The sequence below is a fragment of the Taudactylus pleione genome, unplaced genomic scaffold, assembly GCF_031769625.1.
Source record: "Taudactylus pleione unplaced genomic scaffold, aTauple2 ptg000019l, whole genome shotgun sequence".
NCBI classification, from domain to species: domain Eukaryota; kingdom Metazoa; phylum Chordata; class Amphibia; order Anura; family Myobatrachidae; genus Taudactylus; species Taudactylus pleione.
Genome location: NW_028284421.1, coordinates 36,985,826 through 37,008,804, shown reverse-complemented (window position 1 = coordinate 37,008,804; position 22,979 = coordinate 36,985,826). Strand labels below are relative to the sequence as shown.

General features: G+C 41.7%; 2 protein-coding genes across 2 annotated transcripts in view; one reads left to right on the top strand and one right to left on the bottom strand.

The window, feature by feature from the left end:
- Window positions 1-12,271, top strand: part of CPT1B (carnitine palmitoyltransferase 1B) — a 79,800-nt gene extending 67,529 nt beyond the window's left edge. Inside the window, exons 17-19 of the mRNA XM_088444339.1 lie at window positions 1,324-1,437; window positions 5,826-5,918; window positions 11,751-12,271. Coding sequence (XP_088300465.1) covers window positions 1,324-1,437; window positions 5,826-5,918; window positions 11,751-11,837 — 294 coding nt within the window. The 3' untranslated portion in view covers window positions 11,838-12,271. The remainder of the gene's footprint in view (window positions 1-1,323; window positions 1,438-5,825; window positions 5,919-11,750) is intronic.
- LOC148540552 (regenerating islet-derived protein 4-like) lies at window positions 12,272-22,356 on the bottom strand. The gene is made up of 5 exons (XM_088444350.1): window positions 22,293-22,356; window positions 18,964-19,058; window positions 18,741-18,878; window positions 16,619-16,733; window positions 12,272-12,339 (listed from the first exon to the last, which is right to left on the bottom strand). Exons 1-5 carry the CDS (start codon window positions 22,354-22,356, stop codon window positions 12,272-12,274), a joined length of 480 nt encoding a protein of 159 aa, XP_088300476.1.
- Window positions 22,357-22,979: the final 623 nt, after the last annotated feature.

Sequence of the window (22,979 nt, the reverse complement as noted above, 5' to 3'; positions counted from 1 at the left end):
CTGGGGGCACTGCATAGGGTGGACTACTACTGGGGGCACTGCATAGGGGGGACTTCCTGAAATTAGGGGAGGAGGAGGGCGCCAGTCCATTACCTTGCCAGGGGCCCTCAGATCCCTAGATACACCCCTGCCTGATGGAAGGAATACAAGTACTAAAAGATAACAAAAGATGTGGTCGGTGAGGGAGGAAATTGTATGTGTGTATAATATATGTATGTATGTATATACTGTATGTATGTATGTGTGTGTGTATATATATATATATATATATATTATATATATATTTTTTTTTCTTTTTTTTTCACTAACTGATGTCAATATAACCTTATAATAAAAATAATATTCAGAATAAACACGCGGCCTTACCCAAGCAGGCCCATACCACAATTTTACTATTACACTAAGCTTGGATGGAGGCACTGAAATTAGTCATCCTAGAGTGAAAACAGGGTTACACATGATACACTATGCAAACTGGCATAGTACCCACTGTATGGGTTGGGTTCAAATCCCAACAGTGGCAGCCCCGAACATGCAGAATCCCGATGGCGGCTGTAAGTGCACTAACCCGTCCCCTAACCCTCGCTTAGTGGGTGCCTAACCCTAACCTCCCTGGGGGGTGCCTAACACTAACCCTCCCCCCAGTGGTGCCACACCCTAAACTTAACCCTCCCAGGTGGGTGCCTAACCCTGTCCTCCCCTCGGGGGTGCCTAACCCTAACCCCCCTCCCCGAAGCCTACTCCTAACCCTCCCGGAAGGGGGCCTAACCCTAAGTCCCCCCGGGAGTGCCTAAACCTAACCTTAACGCCCAACCCCCCGCAGCTAACACTTACCTGGGTCCGCTGTCTTATGATCGGGATGCCTATTGAGATAGCGGCGTCAGCATTTTGCATTTTACCTGTTTTCCTGCATCGTTATAGCGACGCCAGTAATATAACTAAATCCCCCACTGTAATACAGCCCATGGTTTCTGAATGTTTCTATATTTTTTTTGTTTAACAAATAATAATGTATTAAAACCTGTAATGAGTTACATGTCGCATTAGGTTTGATTTTATAACATTTTAGGGCTTGTTGACAGCTTGACTGTTAATTATGCCTTGTTATGTAAGCACACAGATTAGAAAAAGGGTGTACTCTCTTTTTTTCATATGACTGTATGTAACCTTAGAAAGGAGATTTAATAGGCATGGTCTAATATAACATAGCATTATAATACGTATGTATGCGTTTCTCTACTCTTCTGGAAATATGAAGCTAGCCTTGTAATGGTTTGTGTGATGTGAAAGGAAGTCTCTCATTATTCACTGTGAATTTTACAGGTGCTGTCCGAACCCTGGCGACTCTCCACATCACAAACTCCACAACAGCAGCTAAAATTATTTGATTTGGAGGAATTCCCAGACCACATATCTGCTGGAGGAGGATTTGGACCCGTAAGTGAAGAGAGAGCGTTTACTGTGGTGAAAACACTATATAAACACTATGGGCCTGATTCCTAGGTCACAAGTGCAGAAATTTACACATATCATGATTTTCCACAAATTGCGCATGTGTTAAAAAACGTCAAACTGAGTCTGCACATGCGTCGCATCTAGCTCTGGGCGAGTCTCATCTCAAGCAGCGGCACAGCCTTTTGTGAAATGGGCGTGCCTGGGTGGCAACCATGCAGATACACAGAACAGATAAGTCTTGTGGGAGTGTCCTGGGACTGCCATGGTTGTGTAGCCTGACTTACATAGTCGCATTAGTGTAAAGTGGTAAGTAGGCTACTGAGGCTGGGTGCAAAGCAGCTTAGATTAGCCTCTGAGCTGCTCATCCTCCTGCCTCGATTTGCTTTACAGATGACAACTGCTTTTTATTTTTGCTGGTTTCAAGCTGTCTTCTGCCAACACCAATAGCCAAATAGAATTCTGATCCATTACTAGATGTGACCAACTACGTGATTCTGTCTCTCTTGAACTCTGATATTTTGTATTACTTAAAATCCCTTGATTTCTACTATGAAGAGAACCAGTTAGTGCTTTGCTGCGTCTTGCTGATTATTATTTTTTTATTATTATTATGTATTTTTAATTGAATTTTTCAAACACAAAAAAAACCATCATACAAAACAAATAAAACACAAAGCAGGAGAAGCGATAATACAAAGTAACAGTGTATATAACGAAGGATGGCACAAACTGGAACAACATATATAACGACACGTAGGAAAAATAATTCAACAGCAATTGGTCACACAGCACAGACTAACCCAACATAGGTATCGTATTAAGGTCCAGGTTAATAGGACAAAAATCAAACAAGGAAGGATACAGAAACAAACATACATATAGGACCTGTTTCAGAGCAGTACGCCAATGCTGCTGAGGTTGATTTTTTGCAGCTGTTGATATGGGAAGATATGCTGCAACAGCAACTGGGACTTGTACTGAGATGCCCATCTGAGCCATCGCAGCTGTCCGCAACTACATATACATACGCAGCATCTGACGCAGGTCATGCAAACTTCGACTTTCCGCCGTAACTGAGATGCCATGTTTCCTGCGTACAGGATCATAAACGCAGAATGTGGTGTGACCCCAAAACGGTCGAGACTCGCCAGCATTTGATAGCTGATGCTCGCCGCTGCCTCACTCAAACGCTCTCTGTCTGTCAGTCACACTGCGAATTTAAGACTGTCTGTATATTAATGTGCATGTCAGCCATACGTACATGGTGAGCTTTGTGTCAGTATATAAATGTGCATGTCAGCCATACGTACACAGCGAGCTTTGTGTCTGTATATAAATGTGCATGGCAGCCGTACATAGACGGTGAGCTTTGTGTCTGTGTATAAATGTGCATGTCAGCCGTACGTACACGGTGAGCTTTGTGTCAGTATATAAATGTGCATGTCAGCCGTACGTACACGGTGAGCTTTGTGTCTGTGTATAAATGTGCATGTCAGCCATATGTACACGGTGAGCTTTGTGTCAGTATATAAATGTGCATGTCAGCCATACGTACACGGTGAGCTTTGTGTCAGTATATAAATGTGCATGTCAGCCGTAGGTACACGGTGAGCTTTGTGTCAGTATATAAATGTGCATGTCAGCCGTACGTACACGGTGAGCTTTGTGTCAGTATATAAATGTGCATGTCAGCTGTACGTACACGGTGAGCTTTGTGTCAGTATATAAATGTGCATGTCAGTCGTACGTAGACGGTGAGCTTTGTGTCTGTGTATAAATGTGCATGTCAGCCGTACGTACACGGTGAGCTTTGTGTCTGTATATAAATGTGCATGTCAGCCGTACGTACACGGTGAGCTTTGTGTCTGTGTATAAAGGTGCATGTCAGCCGTACGTACACGGTGAGCTTTGTGTCAGTATATAAATGTGCATGTCAGCCATATGTACACGGTGAACTTTGTGTCAGTATACAAATGTGCATGTCAGCCGTACGTACACGGTGACCTTTGTGTCTGTATATAAATGTGCATGTCAGCCGTACGTACACGGTGACCTTTGTGTCTGTATATAAATGTGCATGTCAGCCGTACGTACACGGTGAGCTTTGTGTCTGTGTATAAAGGTGCATGTCAGCCGTACGTACACGGTGAGCTTTGTGTCAGTATATAAATGTGCATGTCAGCCATATGTACACGGTGAGCTTTGTGTCTGTGTATAAATGTACATGTCAGCCGTACGTACACGGTGAGCTTTGTGTCTGTATAAATGTACATGTCAGCCGTACGTACACGGTGAGCTTTGTGTCTGCGTATAAATGTACATGTCAGCCGTACGTACACGGTGAGCTTTGTGTCTGTGTATAAATGTGCATGTCAGCCATATGTACACGGTGAGCTTTGTGTCAGTATATAAATGTGCATGTCAGCCATACGTACACGGTGAGCTTTGTGTCAGTATATAAATGTGCATGTCAGCCGTAGGTACACGGTGAGCTTTGTGTCAGTATATAAATGTGCATGTCAGCCGTACGTACACGGTGAGCTTTGTGTCAGTATATAAATGTGCATGTCAGCTGTACGTACACGGTGAGCTTTGTGTCAGTATATAAATGTGCATGTCAGTCGTACGTAGACGGTGAGCTTTGTGTCTGTGTATAAATGTGCATGTCAGCCGTACGTACACGGTGAGCTTTGTGTCTGTATATAAATGTGCATGTCAGCCGTACGTACACGGTGAGCTTTGTGTCTGTGTATAAAGGTGCATGTCAGCCGTACGTACACGGTGAGCTTTGTGTCAGTATATAAATGTGCATGTCAGCCATATGTACACGGTGAACTTTGTGTCAGTATACAAATGTGCATGTCAGCCGTACGTACACGGTGACCTTTGTGTCTGTATATAAATGTGCATGTCAGCCGTACGTACACGGTGACCTTTGTGTCTGTATATAAATGTGCATGTCAGCCGTACGTACACGGTGAGCTTTGTGTCTGTGTATAAAGGTGCATGTCAGCCGTACGTACACGGTGAGCTTTGTGTCAGTATATAAATGTGCATGTCAGCCATATGTACACGGTGAGCTTTGTGTCTGTGTATAAATGTACATGTCAGCCGTACGTACACGGTGAGCTTTGTGTCTGTATAAATGTACATGTCAGCCGTACGTACACGGTGAGCTTTGTGTCTGCGTATAAATGTACATGTCAGCCGTACGTACACGGTGAGCTTTGTGTCTGTATATAAATGTGCATGTCAGCCGTACGTACACGGTGAGCTTTGTGTCTGCGTATAAATGTGCATGTCAGCCGTACGTACACGGTGAGCTTTGTGTCTGCGTATAAATGTACATGTCAGCCGTACGTACACGGTGAGCTTTGTGTCTGCATATAAATGTGCATGTCAGCCGTACGTACACGGTGAGCTTTGTGTCTGCGTATAAATGTACATGTCAGCCGTACGTACACGGTGAGCTTTGTGTCTGCGTATAAATGTGCATGTCAGCCGTACGTACACGGTGAGCTTTGTGTCAGTGTATAAATGTGCATGTCAGCCGTACGTACACGGTGAGCTTTGTGTCTGTATATAAATGTGCATGTCAGCCGTACGTACACGGTGAGCTTTGTGTCTGTGTATAAATGTGCATGTCAGCCGTAAGTACACGGTGAGCTTTGTGTCAGTGTATAAATGTGCATGTCAGCCGTACGTACACGGTGAGCTTTGTGTCTGTATATAAATGTACATGTCAGCCGTACGTACACGGTGAGCTTTGTGTCTGCGTATAAATGTACATGTCAGCCGTACGTACACGGTGAGCTTTGTGTCTGCGTATAAATGTACATGTCAGCTGTACGTACACGGTGAGCTTTGTGTCTGTGTATAAATGTGCATGTCAGCCGTACGTACACGGTGAGCTTTGTGTCAGTATATAAATGTGCATGTCAGCCGTACGTACACGGTGAGCTTTGTGTCTGTGTATAAATGTACATGTCAGCCGTACGTACACAGCGAGCTTTGTGTCTGTATATAAATGTGCATGTCAGCCGTACGTACACAGTGAGCTTTGTGTCTGTATATAAATGTGCATGTCAGCCGTACGTACACAGTGAAGTTACTAGCTGTATTTTTCTTTTTTTGCCTAAACTATTTTAAGCCTATCATTTCACCAGGAGACAGTGAGATTACTGAGGCAATGACGCTCACCCACAGAGATAGACACATATATTACACTGCCTTCCCAATGTATATAATACAGTGCCTTCCCATATTGCCATGGCCTATTGGCCCTTGCCCTTCCTGTTCATTACTGTGCACTAGAGGAGTCCTGTACAACTTACTTATCCCCACTCTCTGACTGTGGCATGGTCTTACAGGTGGCAGATGATGGTTATGGTGTCTCCTACATCTTTGCTGGGGAAAATGTCATCACTCTGCACATTTCCAGCAAATTCTCGAGCCCTGAGACGGTAAGCTATTGACACTTCCTATATATGTATGCATCAATTTTAAAAAATGTACCATGCAATCGTGTTGACATACTTCCATAGCAAAATATAATATTTTATTGTTACAGCAGAGTGGAGAACTACAGTAGTAATCCTAAAACAGCAGAAAGGGCATTTAAGGTGTTGAAGATATTTCGATGCCCTGTACCAACATGGCCATCCTCATTTGCTTTCCTTGTGTAGAATAGTTGTATTCCTGCACAATTATACAACTGTCAGTCATTCTCAGAATTGACTTATATTATGCTGAGTTCATTAAATCGGGTTAATGCTGATGACAGCCCAGAACATGCAGTAGTAATCCTGAGCTGTAACGTCAGATTAATCATCTGTTTATTACTCAGACTAGCTCAGGATACCTCTCTACTCCAGATATGAATGCATTTTACGTAATTATAAGTAGGATTAGGAATGATATTTTAAAACAATACTAGAGGTCAAAATGACACCAGTCTATAAATTGTCTCAGACTAGAGATGTAATTCAGTATGACCTATTTAAGCAGGAAAGAAAATCTGATACACTACTGTTACTGGCAATGTGATTTATAGCCTTACATAGGACAGGCCATATGCAATTTTTTATATAGCTTAATTGAATTTGCTAAATTTACTTGTATATAGACTGTGCAAATTATGGTGAAAGGCAAAGGGGTTAGTCTACGTGTAAAAATCTCATATTTTACCTGCTACCATCCTGGATGCAGATATGAATAGCACTTGTAATAAAATGGTCTATTCAGATAGGCAATACAGCAACCTGGAAAAGACAGGCCTATCATGTAATGATGATTGAATGCTGCATTTTCACCAGTTAGAGATGCAGTGGAAATTTACAGGAGTGATGGTGTAATGCACTGGGCCAGCAACCCCTGGGGCTTAATGTGATTCCATTATGTTATGTAGGTGTATGATGGGCATACTCTGTGAGACTGATACAGGAGATATAGTGGCCATACACACTATGAGATATTTCACAGTGTATGGCCATAAGAGTTAGAACAATCTCCTTCCTTATGTACGAAGCTAACAAACTGTGGTGTCTACGTACTACGCCTTGGAGAGAGCTAAAGTGGATGTAGATAAAGTACCAACCAATCAGTTCCTGTCATTTTTCAAACACAGCCTGTAACATGACAGTTAGGAGCTAATTGATTGGTACTTTATCTCTGTCCAAAGCTTAGTACATAAACCCCTATATAAAAGTAGCTATTGTCTTTATTCATTAATGGCTCCAGTTGATTATCAGGTTATTTAAATACTATTCCATCAGATCACAGACATGAGAGTGGTAGAACATGTATATATATATATATATGTGTGTATGTATGTATATATATATATGTGTTATGGCTAGTGTTGGTTTCAGAATATTTGAAATGAGTAATGCACCAGGCTATCTGAAGGTCAGTAGGAATTGAGCACAATAGGAGCACCAGTGTTAGACAAAGTAAGTTTATTGTCTGATCCTGAAGGCATTGTAAGACACATACTTACAACAAAGTGCTTGCTAAATTCTAATTGATCTCACATTAGAGATGCCATTTACCTTTTAACTAATTACATATTAAATAATCAAGAATTTCCTATCAAATATTGCACCTTGAATTATTATATTCCCTAATCCATTTGATCACAGATGTCATTTTTGCACAGCTGGAACTACTGTAAGCTTCTTTTGTTTTTTTCTTAGTTTTATTGATTTTATTTTTGTGTGTACTGCTTCACCCACCATGGAGCTGGGTTCAGGCATACAATGCAGGCAGTGATGGGGTCTGAAGCAGGCGAAAAGCAAACAGCCCTCCGTTTTGGAGGAGGGGACAATATTGCAGAAGGTCTTACAGATAACATCTTCATATTATACACTATTTTGCAGTAGTAAAGGAGAGCTGTAATAAATAAAATTTGAAAAAAAGATTTTTATTGACTGCTAAATATTGCTATTTATAAATGATTTTATTTGAACTTTTAATATATTGTATTAGTTATCACACAAGATGTGTCCAGAACGTAGACTCAAAATTGCATCTATACATGGGAACATTGAGTTGCAAATATTAGAAAGATATTTGCAACTTAAAATCCTGCAGCTGTGTCCGGAGCAAAGCCTGTCATCATCAACTTGATGAATAAATAAGAATACAGCATACAAAAATGAATAGCTGGCACTTTATAATAGGTCTATTTAACACTAAGTAATGGAAAAATCAGTGTATTGTCACCTGCTAAAGTGGTAACTCTCACTATAACGAGGCAAACCTGTAGCCCAGAGGTTCCCAAACTCGGTCCTCAAGGCACACTATCGGTCCATGTTTTAAGAATAACCATGCTTGGGCATAGGTGACTTAATTAGTACCTCAATCTTTTGATTTAACTACAGTATATGTGCTCAACCATGGATATCCTTAAAACCTGGACCATTGTGGTGCCTTGAGGACCCAGTTTGGGAACCTCTGCTGTAACCTGATGTTCTAGTAAGTGTGCCCCAGTCCCAGCTCATTCAGCATGGTCTGGACCATAGATTCTCAAACTCCGTCCTCAGTACGCCAAACAGTTCATGTTTTCCAGGTCTCCTCAAGGAATGACAAGTGAAATAATTAGCTCCACCTGTGGATCTTTTAAATTGTGTCATTGAGTGATGAATACACCTGTGCATCTGCTAGGTGACCTGGAAAACGTAAAATGTTTGGAGTCCCGAAGACGGAGTTTGAGAACCACTGATCTAGACCTGTGGTTCTCAACTCCAGTCCTCAACTACTAGCAACAGGTCATGTTTAATCATGCACAGATTAGTTAATTTATTTTGCTGGGTCAGTAATTATCCCACTGCTTCCACAAACAGACATCCGCAAAAAAATTACCTGATGGGAAAACCCGGGAGTTGAGAATCACAGCTCTAGACCAGTTGTTCTCAAACTCTGTCCTCAGGACCCCACACAGATCACGTGCACAAGTATATTCATTACCTCACTGACAACTTTAAAAAAATCCACAGGTGGAGATCATTATTTCACTTGTGATTCTGTGAGGATACCTGGAAAACACACACTGTTTGGGGTCCTGAGGACCAAGTTTGAGGACCTGTGCTCTAGACAGTAGCCACAAATACAAGCAGTTGGGACCCTTTCCTAAAGCCAGCCAGCTCCATGCTGAACTGCACCTCTGTGATAGCGATTGTAAAATAAAAGGGACCACTGAAGTTAAAGATATGCTATCCCAATGAACAGTGGCTTTTGCGGTACTACATGTTCCAGAAAGTATTTATTAATAGCACTTGCTAGTGCTTGTGGAACTACATGACTGCCAGTAGCTACTGTATAATGGAACATGTAGATTAATTTCCATGTAGTTCCACAACAGTTCTAACAGAAATAAAAATACACAATTGCTTTTCTTGAAATAAAGACCCCCAGAAAAACACTATTATAGGGCTTCATGACACACCAAAATCTTTGCAGATATAGCACAATACAAATGTAGCCATTCACAAGCGGCCAGTGTGGGAAAACAACTGGTGATTGGCTGAGTGACAGCAGCACAGTACCATAAGGAGCTTCTAGTCATACTTGCCTACTTTTAAAAAAGTGCGACGGTAAAGTGGGCGTGTACTGCTACATATGAGAGACGTGTCATAAATGACCTTATATTCAAATGTAAATGAGCCCCAAATCAGTTAGTAAGATCTACATATTGATGAAAAGCACTAATACTTTCTAGAAGAAGCATGCAGCCATAGGGGTTGTCGGGGGAGATGTAAGAAGCATCAAAACGGTTGCGCTGATACCACTTCTCCCCGATGTATGATCGGGGGGTTGTGCGGTAAATGACAGGGGCGCTATGCTCTTACATCTTGGTAAAGAGGCGAAGCAGGAAGCGATATAGCGGCACATTAGGTGCCACTATAATACATCCCTCCATTGTGCCTTATATATACATTTGAATGGGATCATTAGTATAATTTCCCTGCATTGGTTATATCTCTTGTTTTGTTTTCTTTATATATATATAATCGGGGAGAGTAGGAAAGTATGCTTCTAGTAAGGTTTTTTTTAATTTTACTTTATTTTCAGTTATAGTACATAGAGAATGAGGGTTTCAATTGGACTTTATGAGGGGATGAAAATGTTACTGTTCAAACATAGCAGTAAAAGAGGGTTGTTGGGGTATGTTTATTTCAATAAAATTTTTGTTAACCCTGTGTGCACCAGCATGCCCTAAGACTTAATGGCTGCCAGGCTTGCTGGGACATGTAGGAGCCAATTCAGTTCAGTGTGATGTGTTGTGAAACATCACAGCGATGGTCACATATCTGACATATGCATTACCCTGAACATCTCAAGTTTTCCTGCACACTGCAAGAATAAACTTGCGATGTTGGTGGCCGCGGTGCACTGCTCTGGAACGTACTGAATTGTCCTCGTAGTGTCATGTCATGATAGACGAGATCACTGGTGTCACATTTATATACTACATTTTATTATCCTTTTTACTGTTATTATCCTTAATACCCATCACTCCAAGTGTGCCATGAAAATACCCCCTGCTCTTCAGCTTGGAGCTAGATGGCTCTGTGGTGTGGGTGCCCCATTGCTTTTTCACAGTCCCCCAGGGAGAGTTTCCACCCATGTTCTGAACAGGCTGGGACTAGTTCTTTTCACAAGGAGACCTTGCACTCATTGTGGGATTGGCGGTTATGCTGGTTTTTATATATTTTTAACTTTGTAAATGTACGTGCACATATATGCGCCAAGGATTCTAAATAGGGCACATCAGAAGAGGGCTTGCTCCATTTATATGAGCACCCCCTTACTATACTGATTTTATACATGCATACCACATCCCCCCCCTCCCCGATCCCCCAATCCACCAATGCAGGGAGTTATGCTGGGCATACACTGCGAGATAAAATGTCTGTCAGACCGACAGACATTTTATCTGGCCGGCTGCCAGCCGCAGATGTCCGCGGCATACACTGTGAGAGAAATCTCACAGTGTATAGCCCGACATCTGCGCTCCGCCCCAGGGGGAGGAGACATTTCCCTGTTCCTTCCATAGGAAGGAACACAGGAAATGTCTGTCTGTCGGCCGCGCTGGGCATACACAGCCCGATGCGGCCGACAGTTACCGGGTAAATATCGCATCGGACGGGCATGCTGGACAATCCAGCATGCCCGACCGAGCAATACTTAACCCTCGGTCGCCCCCCCCAACGCTACAATTATCGCAGCGATCCGCCGATATCGGGCGGATCGTCCCGATAATTGCAGCGTGTATGGCCACCATTAGGGACATAAGTGTTTAACTTTAGTTCAGCTGGGAATTTAATTGTAAGTTTTGAAACATTGTTGTGTGGTACAAATAGACAATTGTACAATGTTTCAAAAATAAAAGCAGAAAGTAAAACTTAATATATGGTGATGATAATATTAAAAATATGAAACCCAGTTTCCCTGAAAGTGATGATTCTTCTATTTCCCTCTATGCTCCTCTTCTCTCGCTAATGGTGCATCTCCTGGCGTGCCCCATGCTTGTGCCTGCTGGATACGATTACAACTCTCCTCATATGAGTGCACATTGGTAACATGCTAATATAATAGGTCATTTCTGAAAACTAACATTCTGTCCAAGCCTAGATCATTTTGAATTTGAAAGACGAATAACATTAGTAGTGCCATCATAAAGCATGAAATAGAGATGACAATTTAGAGGCCTAGATTAGTGTGTATGGTAACGGTGGAGAGAAAGTAATTGGAACTTGGTTTACTATGTCTCTAATCTACTTGTTTTTCCTTAGAATTCTCACCGTTTCGGACAAAGGATCTGTCAGTCCATGCGGGACCTGGCTCAGCTCCTCACTCTCAGTCCTCGGGGTGAACGCTGATACCCAGTCACTGCTGCGAGATCACATGATGCATCACATATCTTGTGTTACTTTCTATTCACTCGAAGCCTAATCTGTTTGTCATAGAGATTGTAATTATAGAACAATTATGTATTGTCTTTCATGTGTTAGTGATGAATGGATCTGTACACTTGTGACTCAGGTACAACCAGTATATCAGTGGATCATGTACTTGCACTGGAGAAAGCCCCCAAAAATTGGAATATATGTATATGTAAATAATGTTGTGCTACTCCATTTACTTTTTCACAGTATGTTTCTCAGTTCATCATTTGCCAATAAACCCAATGTAATGTTAGTGATCACTGAACACCACTGATTTGGGGAGAGAGATTTATTCAGATTTCCAGAGTGCAGTATAATGTACATATTGTGACCCGCCTCCCGGTATATCCCAGAGTTGGATCATGTTCTTACGGTTTGTATTTGCACACAAAGTTGTTTTCTTCTTTACACGGAGCATCATTCCATTGCTTGAAGTCTGAGGGAAGAAAGAAGATAATCAAATCAAAGTGTAGCTGAATCATTGAATACTTATCCAATAGTCCTAAACAGGACCACATTGGGAAACTTTGAGCCCAGTTACAAAGGCAGCATAGCTGCTCTACATTGAGATTTCTGGCTCCATCCACAGATCGTGAGGTGATGACCACACCATTTTAGGCATACGCTCTCTGGCAAGGCCAGGCCTCAGTATCAAACACACACACTATTTCCTGAACTGTATGTATAAAAGTTTCAAATCTGATAAATTCATACTGTTGTATGTTGTTATACTGTATATGGAAGCCAGTGTACTGCAGTACAAATCACTAGGTACTATAGTCTGTAGTATATTATTATATACAGTATGGAAGCCAGTGTACTGCAGTACAAATTACTAGGTACTATAGTCTGTAGTATGTTATTATACATGGAAGCCAGTGTACTGCAGTACAAATTACTAGGTACTATAGTCTGTAGTATATTATTATATATGGAAGCCAGTGTACTGCAGTACAAATTACTAGGTACTATAGTCTGTAGAATGTTATTATACATGGAAGCCCAGTGTACTGCAGTACAAATCACTAGGTACTGTAGTCTGTAGTATGTTATTATACATGGAAGCCAGGGTACTGCAGTACAAATCACTAGGTACTATAGTCTGTAGTATGTTATTATACATGGAAGCCAGTGTACTGCAGTACAAATCACTAGGTACTATAGTCTGTATTATGTTATTATACATGGAATCCCAGTGTACTGCAGTACAAATCACTAGGTACTATAGTCTGTAGTATGTTATTATATATGGAAGCCAGTGTACTGCAGTACACATCACCAGGTACTGTAGTCTGTAGCATGTTATTATACATGGAAGCCAGTGTACTGCAGTAAAATCACTAGGTACTATAGTCTGTAGTATGTTATTATATATGGAAGCCCGTGTACTGCAGTACAAATCACTAGGTACTATAGTCTGTAGTATGTTATTATACATGGAAGCCCGTGTACTGCAGTACAAATCACTAGGTAATATAGGGCCTGATTCAGAGTTGGGAATAGAGAGAGAGATAGTACTTAACTGTGTACCTGGACAAACCATGTTGCAATGCAAGGGGTGTAAATAAATTATTATGTTTTTTTGCATGTAGGGTAAATACTGGCTGCTTTTACATGTAGCCCACAAATACTGCACAGCTTTATTATTACTCTACAATTTAGATGTCAGTTTGGACACCTCCCTCCCAAATCTAAAGGCCTCCATACATCAGCAATTGATAGCAGCAATTGTGCAATTTGCAATCGATTGTGTATAAAAAATCTTTCCCTTTTTCAATCGATTGCACAATTGCTGCAATCAATTGCTGATGTATGGGGGCCTTAAATCTCTCTGCACATTTTAAATCTGCCCCACTTGCAGTGCAGCATGGTTTCACCAATATAATCAGTTAAGAGAGATATCTCACTCTATTCCCAACTCTGAATCAGGTCCATAGTCTGTAGTATGTTATTATACATGGAAGCCAGTGTACTGCAGTACAAATCACTAGGTACTGTAGTCTGTAGTATGTTATATATGGAAGCCAGTGTACTGCAGTACAAATCACTAGGTACTGTAGTCTGTAGTATGTTATATATGGAAGCCAGTGTACTGCAGTACAAATCACTAGGTACTATAGTCTGTAGTATGTTATTATACATGGAAGCCCGTGTACTGCAGTACAAATCACTAGGTAATATAGGGCCTGATTCAGAGTTGGGAATAGAGAGAGAGATAGTACTTAACTGTGTACCTGGACAAACCATGTTGCAATGCAAGGGGTGTAAATAAATTATTATGTTTTTTTGCATGTAGGGTAAATACTGGCTGCTTTTACATGTAGCCCACAAATACTGCACAGCTTTATTATTACTCTACAATTTAGATGTCAGTTTGGACACCTCCCTCCCAAATCTAAAGGCCTCCATACATCAGCAATTGATAGCAGCAATTGTGCAATTTGCAATCGATTGTGTATAAAAAATCTTTCCCTTTTTCAATCGATTGCACAATTGCTGCAATCAATTGCTGATGTATGGGGGCCTTAAATCTCTCTGCACATTTTAAATCTGCCCCACTTGCAGTGCAGCATGGTTTCACCAATATAATCAGTTAAGAGAGATATCTCACTCTATTCCCAACTCTGAATCAGGTCCATAGTCTGTAGTATGTTATACATGGAAGCCAGTGTACTGCAGAACAAATCACTAGGTACTATAGTCTGTAGTATGTTATATATGGAAGCCGGTGTACTGCAGAACAAATCACTAGGTACCAGGGCTGTAGCTAGGGTAGTGCGGCCGGTGCCATCGCACAGGGCACCACAGGGCAGGGGGCGCTGTTGGGCCTGTCAAATTTCTATTATCATTCTCACTTATAACTTCCTCTTATTTCATCCCCAGTATCTCCTGGCCTCTCCTATCTCTTCCCTGGCCCTTCCCCATGAGGCCATTCCCCTTTTTTGGGTGTATTATGTCCCTTTGAAAAATGAGGGGGCGCCAATGCTCTTTCTGGCACAGAGCACCAAAAAGTCTACTTACTGCTCTGCTAGGTACTATAGGGCCTGATTCAGAGTTGGGAATAGAGAGAGAGATAGCACTTAACTGTGGGCCTGATTCAGAGCCGGACGCAATTAGCGCTCGCTCGTCCAGAAAATAGGGGTGGCTATCCAAATGAACCGTTCGCTCTTTGCGGTCTGTTCACGCCTTTAGGTCTGAACGAGCGAACAAAACTTGCGGTCGTTTTTTGAAAAAATACGCCGCCTGGCCGCTCGCATCCTACGTCATGTCCGCTATTTATTAGATTAATCGAGTACATCGACCAGGGAATGAACTGCTCGCTATTCTTGTGGTTGGTTTTTGCTACCACAATTTTGCGAGCAGTTCTGGCTATAACATAACCCAGTGACGTGGTCAATGACGCTGCTGTTTTAATTATGCACACCCTTAAAACGCCCGTTTTGACCTTTAAGCACGCCTGCATTCGGATCTCCACTCCCCGTTTTCAAGCACCTTCCCCCGTTACCACCCACATACGCCTCCTCCTGTCACTCAAATTATCAGGCATTCGCTATTTTGCGAGCACATGACTGGTTCGCGCATGCGTATAACGATCCGTACACATGTGCAGTTGGGCAAACATCGCTCGGAGCGAACGAGCGGCCGCTTACGAGCGGCTCTGAATCAGGCCCCGTGTACCTGGACAAACCATGTTGCAATGCAAGGGGCATAAATAATTTTTTTTTTTTTTTTGCATGTAGGGTAAATACTGGCTGCTTTTACATGTAGCCCACAAATACTGCACAGCTTTATTATTACTCTACAATTTAGATGTCAGTTTGGACACCTCCCTCCCAAATCTAAAGGCCTCCATACATCAGCAATTGATTGCAGCAATTGTGCAATTTGCAATCGATTGTGTATAAAAATCTTTCCCTTTTTCAATCGATTGCACAATTGCTGCAATCAATTGCTGATGTATGGGGGCCTTAAATATCTCTGCACATTTTAAATCTGCCCCACCTGCAGTGCAGCATGGTTTCACCAAGATAAACAGTTAAGAGAGATATCTCACTCTATTCCCAACTCTGAATCAGGTCCATAGTCTGTAGTATGTTATTATATATGGAAGCCAGTGTACTGCAGTACAAATCACTAGTTACTATAGTCTGTAATCATTCTGTAGTATATTATTCTATATGGAATATATAGGGGTCAATCCTATTCCAGACGAAGAGTGCGAGTTGCTGTTGCAACGACGTTAAAATGCCGGCAACGGACCGGCACCTCACACCCTTTGCAGCCCGCTCCGAGCCCGAATTTGCTGAATTTTGCTCAGAGCCCTATGGGGCTGCGAGCAATTTTAAGCGTAACCAGGCTGCTGTGACGTGCGGCCACTGCCACGATGACTCACACCACAAGATCATTGCAGCTAAAAGGATTGACCCTATAGAATTCAGCAGTACAAATCACTAGGTACTATAGTCTGTAGTATGTTATTATATATGGAAGCCAGTGTACTGCAGTACAAATCACTAGGTACTATAGTCTGTAGTATGTTATTATATATGGAAGCCAGTGTACTGCAGTACAAATCACTAGGTACTATAGTCTGAAGTCTTTCTGTAGTATATTATTACAGTATATATGGAAGTTTGTGTTCTGCAGTACAAATGACTAGGTTCTGTAGTATGTTATTAGATATAGATGTCAGTGTGCTGCAGAATTTTACTCACTGGTTTCTCTCGTTAGCTCCCCACAGTTTTCAATACTCTGTAGGTTATTGGGTTCACCATTTTTCCAGGAACGATAATTATACATTGACCCATCATTCCATTTCCAGCGGCGGTTCTGTGTTAATATGATATTAATAAGACAAAGTGGCAGGAATGGCATCCATATGATAAATAAACATAAATTGTGTGTGTGTGTGTATATATATATATATATATATATATATATACATACACACACACACAGTGTACAGAATATATATATATATATAATATATAATTTGCTTAGTGGCTTTTTCCGGAACGCTCTTTGAATATCTCAAAGACTAATTAAGATATTAATGTGATTCTTTTGCGATGAATTTCAATCAGCAATATATTACAGAATTTGGAATAAAATTGTATAAAATTTTATGAAAAAAAATAAAATTTCAAAAACCACAATAAATGCTTTAGTATAGCTAACCTTAAAATGTCAAGAAAACTTCCAGAACACAGAGCCGGCACAGTGACCCGGGGGAAGCAGGATAGGGGTGACCGCCACCGGCTGCTGTTCTCACGCACTACTGGTGATCTGTGCTCTCACATGGACCCGGTGCCCTAGCCATGTGCGGACACTATTTACGTTCTGCCCAGTTTGGCTCCTGATTGGCTGCGTGACATAGCTATTACATAATGAGGGAGGGTGTGTGGGCGGCAACCACACGTGAGGCTGCTTCCGTAAGGGCGCTCTTCCCTCACCTACTTTCTCCAACACGTCGATTCCAGGATCGCAACTCCCAGCCAATCAGCACTGGGTTTGCACCTTGAAAGCAACGCCTCTTTTCTCTGGTTTCCACGAGAGCTGCCGGCAGCCGCTGATTGGCTGGAGGCTGGGAGATGGTGAGGCGGAGTAACAGTGCATTATCATTTGCATCTACAGGGGCTCAGCTTGCAATACCCATTGGAAACAGTCCGTTTTGCTTCAGAGTCCATGGCCAAATATATGAACACGTCTATTCCAGGCTCGCAACTCCCAGCCAATCAAGAAGACCGGGTTTGCACCTTGAAAACAGCGTCTCTTTCCTCTGCTTTCCAGAGTCCATGGCCAAATATATCATTGCACTTACAAATTGGCGAAATGTTACAATAAAAAAAAAATCCCCCAAAACCATAAAAGGGCATGGCTTAGCCAGTTATGTTTCACACACACCTTTTATTACCTGATTCTGTCATATTAACATATGATCTAGCCATTATCTAGCTAAGCATTTTCCATACATATGTTCTAGGTTCACATTGGCAAAAATGTTCGCCACGAGCATACCAATATATATATAAAATTCATTGGTATGTTTGTCTGTCCAGTTATGCATTTGGACACCCCTGCATCGATTGGGTTGAAACCAACGTGAGGTGGTCTAGCTGGATCCTGGCCAGGTTTTTTGGGGGTTAGGGTCCTGGTCAGTTTGGGCTGGGTGGTGATGAGTCAGTCAGGACATTAGAGATACATATATACTGTATATTTATGTTGGCAAATCTGATGCCCCTGCAGCTACTAAAAGACCTGGAGGGGAGTGGATTGCATTACTGGGAGGCTTTAGTTGCATCATCAGGCAAATGTTGCTATAGGGCCCAGAGATGCAGTGTTCCACATGGGTATTGTATGTGATGTCAGCTCTAGTAAAAGGGATTTTAGTATATGTAGAATAGTGTACATGGAGTTCTGTGATCTTTATCAGAGGATGAGACCCCCTCACTGAATGTGGGTAACTTTTAATTTATTTATAGTAGGAACTAGGTTGCACTTTGCATTACAAAGTATTTGTTTGATAAAGGCAACAAACATGTCAGTATGGTGTTTCATTTGCATTTTAAGTATGATTTTTTGGTGCTGTTAGAAGTTAGCAAACTTTAAAAACTGTGTGTACACTATTTCAGAAGCTACTATATAATTTATTACTATAAATAATTTAAAAACTCAAACTCTTTTTTGAGAGTAAGACCCTATAGTGGTATTACTAAAAATGATCATATGCTCACGTTAGTTTAGTAGTTGGTCACTGACGGCATTACTATCAACACAAGATAAATGAATAAGTTAGGCTACATCAGTATATAGGCTTTTCTGTACCTATAAACTCACCTGTTCAGGATCATGAAGTCCAATCCAGACATCTGCAGAGGCTTGGTAAGCAGCCACATGGCTTGCAATAATGGATGCCTCAGAGTCATCCAAGATGGAGGCTAAATGTGCACCATGTCCGTAACTGACACACTCAAACTGCAGGAAAGAGGGGAGAGTATCTCTTATGATGAACATTGCTACATTAGTACCTGGTTACCTCATTTTCTGTCATGTCTCTCACCTCTGCTTCAGACCATGGCAGACGAAAGCGGAAATAACCGTAGCAGTGAGACTTGTAGAAAAACCATCCCGGAGGACATGAGGCGCGGGGGGCAGCTGTCAGATATAATAATACAGTGTATGTAAATTGTGTAGGAGAATCATAACTGCAGCCTGATTAAATTATACCCCTTGCCTACACACAATACAATAGTGGATCATTTTGTGGTGTTTACGAAAATGTAGACTCAAAACAAGTCCAAATAAACGAGTTTTATTTTATGTGGCACGTTTTGGTCCTGTTTGGACCTTTGTCAAGGTATGTACCCTGACAAAGGTCCAAAGAGGTCCGAAACGTCGGATTTTTATACCATGATGGAATAAAGATATCTTCTTAAATGAACTGGTTTGAAGACTGGTGAGTGCACCCCTATACTGTAATATATATATCTCCTGCGTACCTAAACCTAAGTAACTCTGAGGATCTCAGCTGAAGACAGGATCGCAGAGCCCTCATTTTTGCATTGCTTGACCGGAAAGGTGAGTATTTTTGAATTACTACTAAACACATCTATATATCACATCGAAATTATGCGATATATAGTGAAAGTAACAAACAGGATCCGCACAATAACATGAATAGACCCTTAAGCTTTAAGACATTGGGCTGCGTCTTCAGCGGTGTTGAGTGCTTAATTTTAAGGGCAATTTTATCCCATACAAAACTAGGTGGGTTTTGTATTGAATATAATTGGCCCTTTAAATCAAGTGGCAAAAAACCGCTGAAGATGCAGTAGCTTTGAAAAGCGCTGCATAAATTTAGTCCATTATCTCAGGATTCTAGCCCTAGATGACTACCTATGCCCACCTAATGTGGAATTTGTATAGAATACAAATGTGAAAACATAATTAGTATATTGGAGGTGATGTTTCATGCCTTGGAGAGATACAGTACATACCTCCCAATTGCAGTGTGACAGTCCAGCTAATCATACATGGTCCCAATGTCCCACCCATGGGCTGTAATGTCCCGCGGGCATAGGGGGTGGAAACTTCTGTTTCCAAAGCGCTAATATGCATGTGCGTGTCATCCACACTCTGTCAGGAGAGGCTGGCGCAGCCCGGGAGGGGCAAGCCCCTAGCGTAATGAGAAACGGACCTGACACAGTCACGCCCCCAAAGTGTCATACATTGAGGGGTGTGGAAATAAGGCCATGCCTCTTTTGTGCACACCTCCTGCGCCCGTAAGGTGTCCCAGAACAGTACATTAAAATATTGAGAGGTATGGAGATGAAGTGGAGAAGTTGCCCAAAGCAACAAATCAGCTACTGTAATTTTTTAAGCATAGTTTTTGAAATTACGGAAGCTGATTGGTTGCTTTGTGCAACTTCTTCACTTTCTCTCTCCAAGACTTGATATATTTCCAGCATTAGTTGGTAAAACAGAACACGTTTGCACAAACAAAATCCTAGTGACCCACATTAAATATAATTTGGTATGTGAGTTTGTACTACTCTTATGATGAATGGTATTTATTCATTCTTATTGGTTGTGAGCTGCTCATAACCAATCAGCAGCCACCCTTTGTAGCACTGAAGTTTCCTGCCTTTTTTTCTTAAACTTCCAGAGATTAGCACAAAGAAAAGTACAAACACTTTAAAAACACATCCTGTAGAGCAGTGGTTCTCAACCTCGGTCCTCAGGACCCCACACAGTTCACGTTTTCCAGGTCACCCAGCAGGAGCACAGGTGTAGTCATTACTCACTGACACATTTTAAAAAAAATCCACAGGTGGAGATAATTATTTCACTTGCGATTCTGTGAGGAGACCTGGAAAACATGCACTGTTTGGGGTCCTGAGGACCGAGCTTGAGAACCTGTGCTGTAGAGCAGTGGTCCTCATCCTCAACCTTCAAGTTTTCCCAATAGGTCATGTTTTGAGAATTTCTATCTGTGGAAGCAGGTGGGATAATTATTGACACATCAAAATATATTAACTCACCTTTCCATGATTAAAGATATCTACAAAACATGACCTGTTGGTACCGAGGGCCAGACTGGCCATGTAGTACTTCTGGGAAATGCTTGATGGACCGGTTTGGCCTGAAAGCCTGGCCAAGCAGCTTCACCTCCCAGTGATCTGCTCGGCCCGCATACATAGAGAGGGGCACATCACGATGCCATGGGACTAGCGATGTGCCCCCCTGAGGCATGGGCACTGCAGGGATGTCAGGGCTGTTCTGCAGCCCGTCTGTTCCTGGTAGTACTTGAGGAAGTTGAGAACCAGTGCTATAGAAAACACAGGAAGGCCTCTGAAGAAGCCAGCTACTTATATATGTACAGTAGTTTATTGCCCAAACAAGATATTATATATATTTTTATGTTATTAAAAAGATAACCCTGAAGGTATAACTAAAGAGCTGCTAACAGAAGTGCAGAGAGAGAGAAGGATCCAGTACTATTTACCCTGGCACAGCGTTACATGAGGTTCCTTTACAGTTTGGCGTAAACATCCCCCTCTGTGCCGTGCTTAGTAGTTTCCTATTTTGTTTACTGATGGAGGCGTGGTCAAGCTTCCCTGATCTGGTCACACCCCCCTGCATCAACCCAGCCTGCAATGTATCTTGACAGCCCTGACTGCTGACTTTACATCTACCATATGACTCATAAGCGCCAGTACTACTATAGAGGGTACACCCACAGAGGATAGATAGTAATACATGCCTACCATCCCGGTTTTCACGGGAGGCTCCCGATATTTTGGGTAACCCCCTGCACCCCCGGAAGGGTAGGCATATCTCCCGCATTCTGCCCACTTCCTAGTGAAGTGGGCAGAATGAGAATTCCGGTGGCGATCGCGGGTCTCCGTGTAGGGGGCGGGGCTTAAGTCGTGATTCTACATGAATCACGTTATTTGGCCCCGCCCCCTATGTAAATTCTAACCAATATCGGCAATTTTACCGTGAGGCTTAATTACGCAAATCATCAGGCCCCGCCCCTGTCACCCCCCTGCTTCTCCCGGGAAGAGCTACTGAAAGGTAGGCAACTATGAGATAGATAGACAGAAATCTAGAACATATATATCTGCAACAAACTGGGGGGGTTATGTATCAACCAGTGAAAAGCATGGAGAAGTTGCTCATACCAACCAATCAGCTTTGAAGCAACATTTATCAAGTACAATCTATAAAATAATAGGAGCAGATTGGTTGCTATTGGCAACTTCTCCACTGGTCCACGTCTCCATGCTTTCCACTGCTTGACACAAAATATGTTGTTATTGGTGAAATGTAAATGAATGTGGCTACCAGCAATGTATAATTTTTGCTATGAACCTATCCCAAGCTTACCCTCTGACAGAGATACCGTAAGGGACAAACAGCTCAGAAGGACATAGCACAAGTAGGAGGACATCCTGTGGAAAAACATTTTTCATTAAACAATAAGGTATTTTTTATGCAATAAACAGAATATTAGCAGACGGTGTTAATGTCCTGAAGCCAAAAAACAACAACTCAGAGCTAATATAAAACAAATATACATTTTATTGCATGAAAATAATAGAGGTTATTTTTGTTGGCTTAGAATCAAAACCTATATATAGTCCATGGGAAATTATAGGGTATATATATGCATAATCCTTTTCCTTAGCATCTTAAAGGGAACCTAAACCAGAAAAGACAGCAAAGCGTTGTCATATATGTACATGAGATCTTCATTGTATGCCAGAAAGAAAATCTTCATGCTCCTATGATTTGGGAGATACTCCTATAACAAATCATTTACTTTAGAAATAAACTAACTTGCTAGCAGCAATCTCGGCACATCAGCACTTGTGTCACAATAAATATCCATACTATATCTAATGCAAATTACAAATATAATCCTAAAGCTGCATACACACACAATGATTTTTTTAATGAACGATTTGAGTAAACGATTTTTTCCCTTGAAAAAATTTACTAAAATCGTTTACTAAAGTTGTTCATTTACTAAATGTCATGAACGATTTTTATGAACTACAAACGATTTTTGCA

Coding starts and splice junctions, on each gene's coding strand:
- LOC148540552 (XM_088444350.1), bottom strand. CDS start 22,356: ATGTCCTCCTACTTGTGCTATGTCCTTCTGAGCTGTTTGTCCCTTACG. Junction 18,879..18,963: donor TGCCATGGTCTGAAGCAGAG/GTGAGAGACATG, acceptor TCTTTCCTGCAG/TTTGAGTGTGTCAGTTACGG. Junction 16,734..18,740: donor GACTTCATGATCCTGAACAG/GTGAGTTTATAG, acceptor ATATTAACACAG/AACCGCCGCTGGAAATGGAA.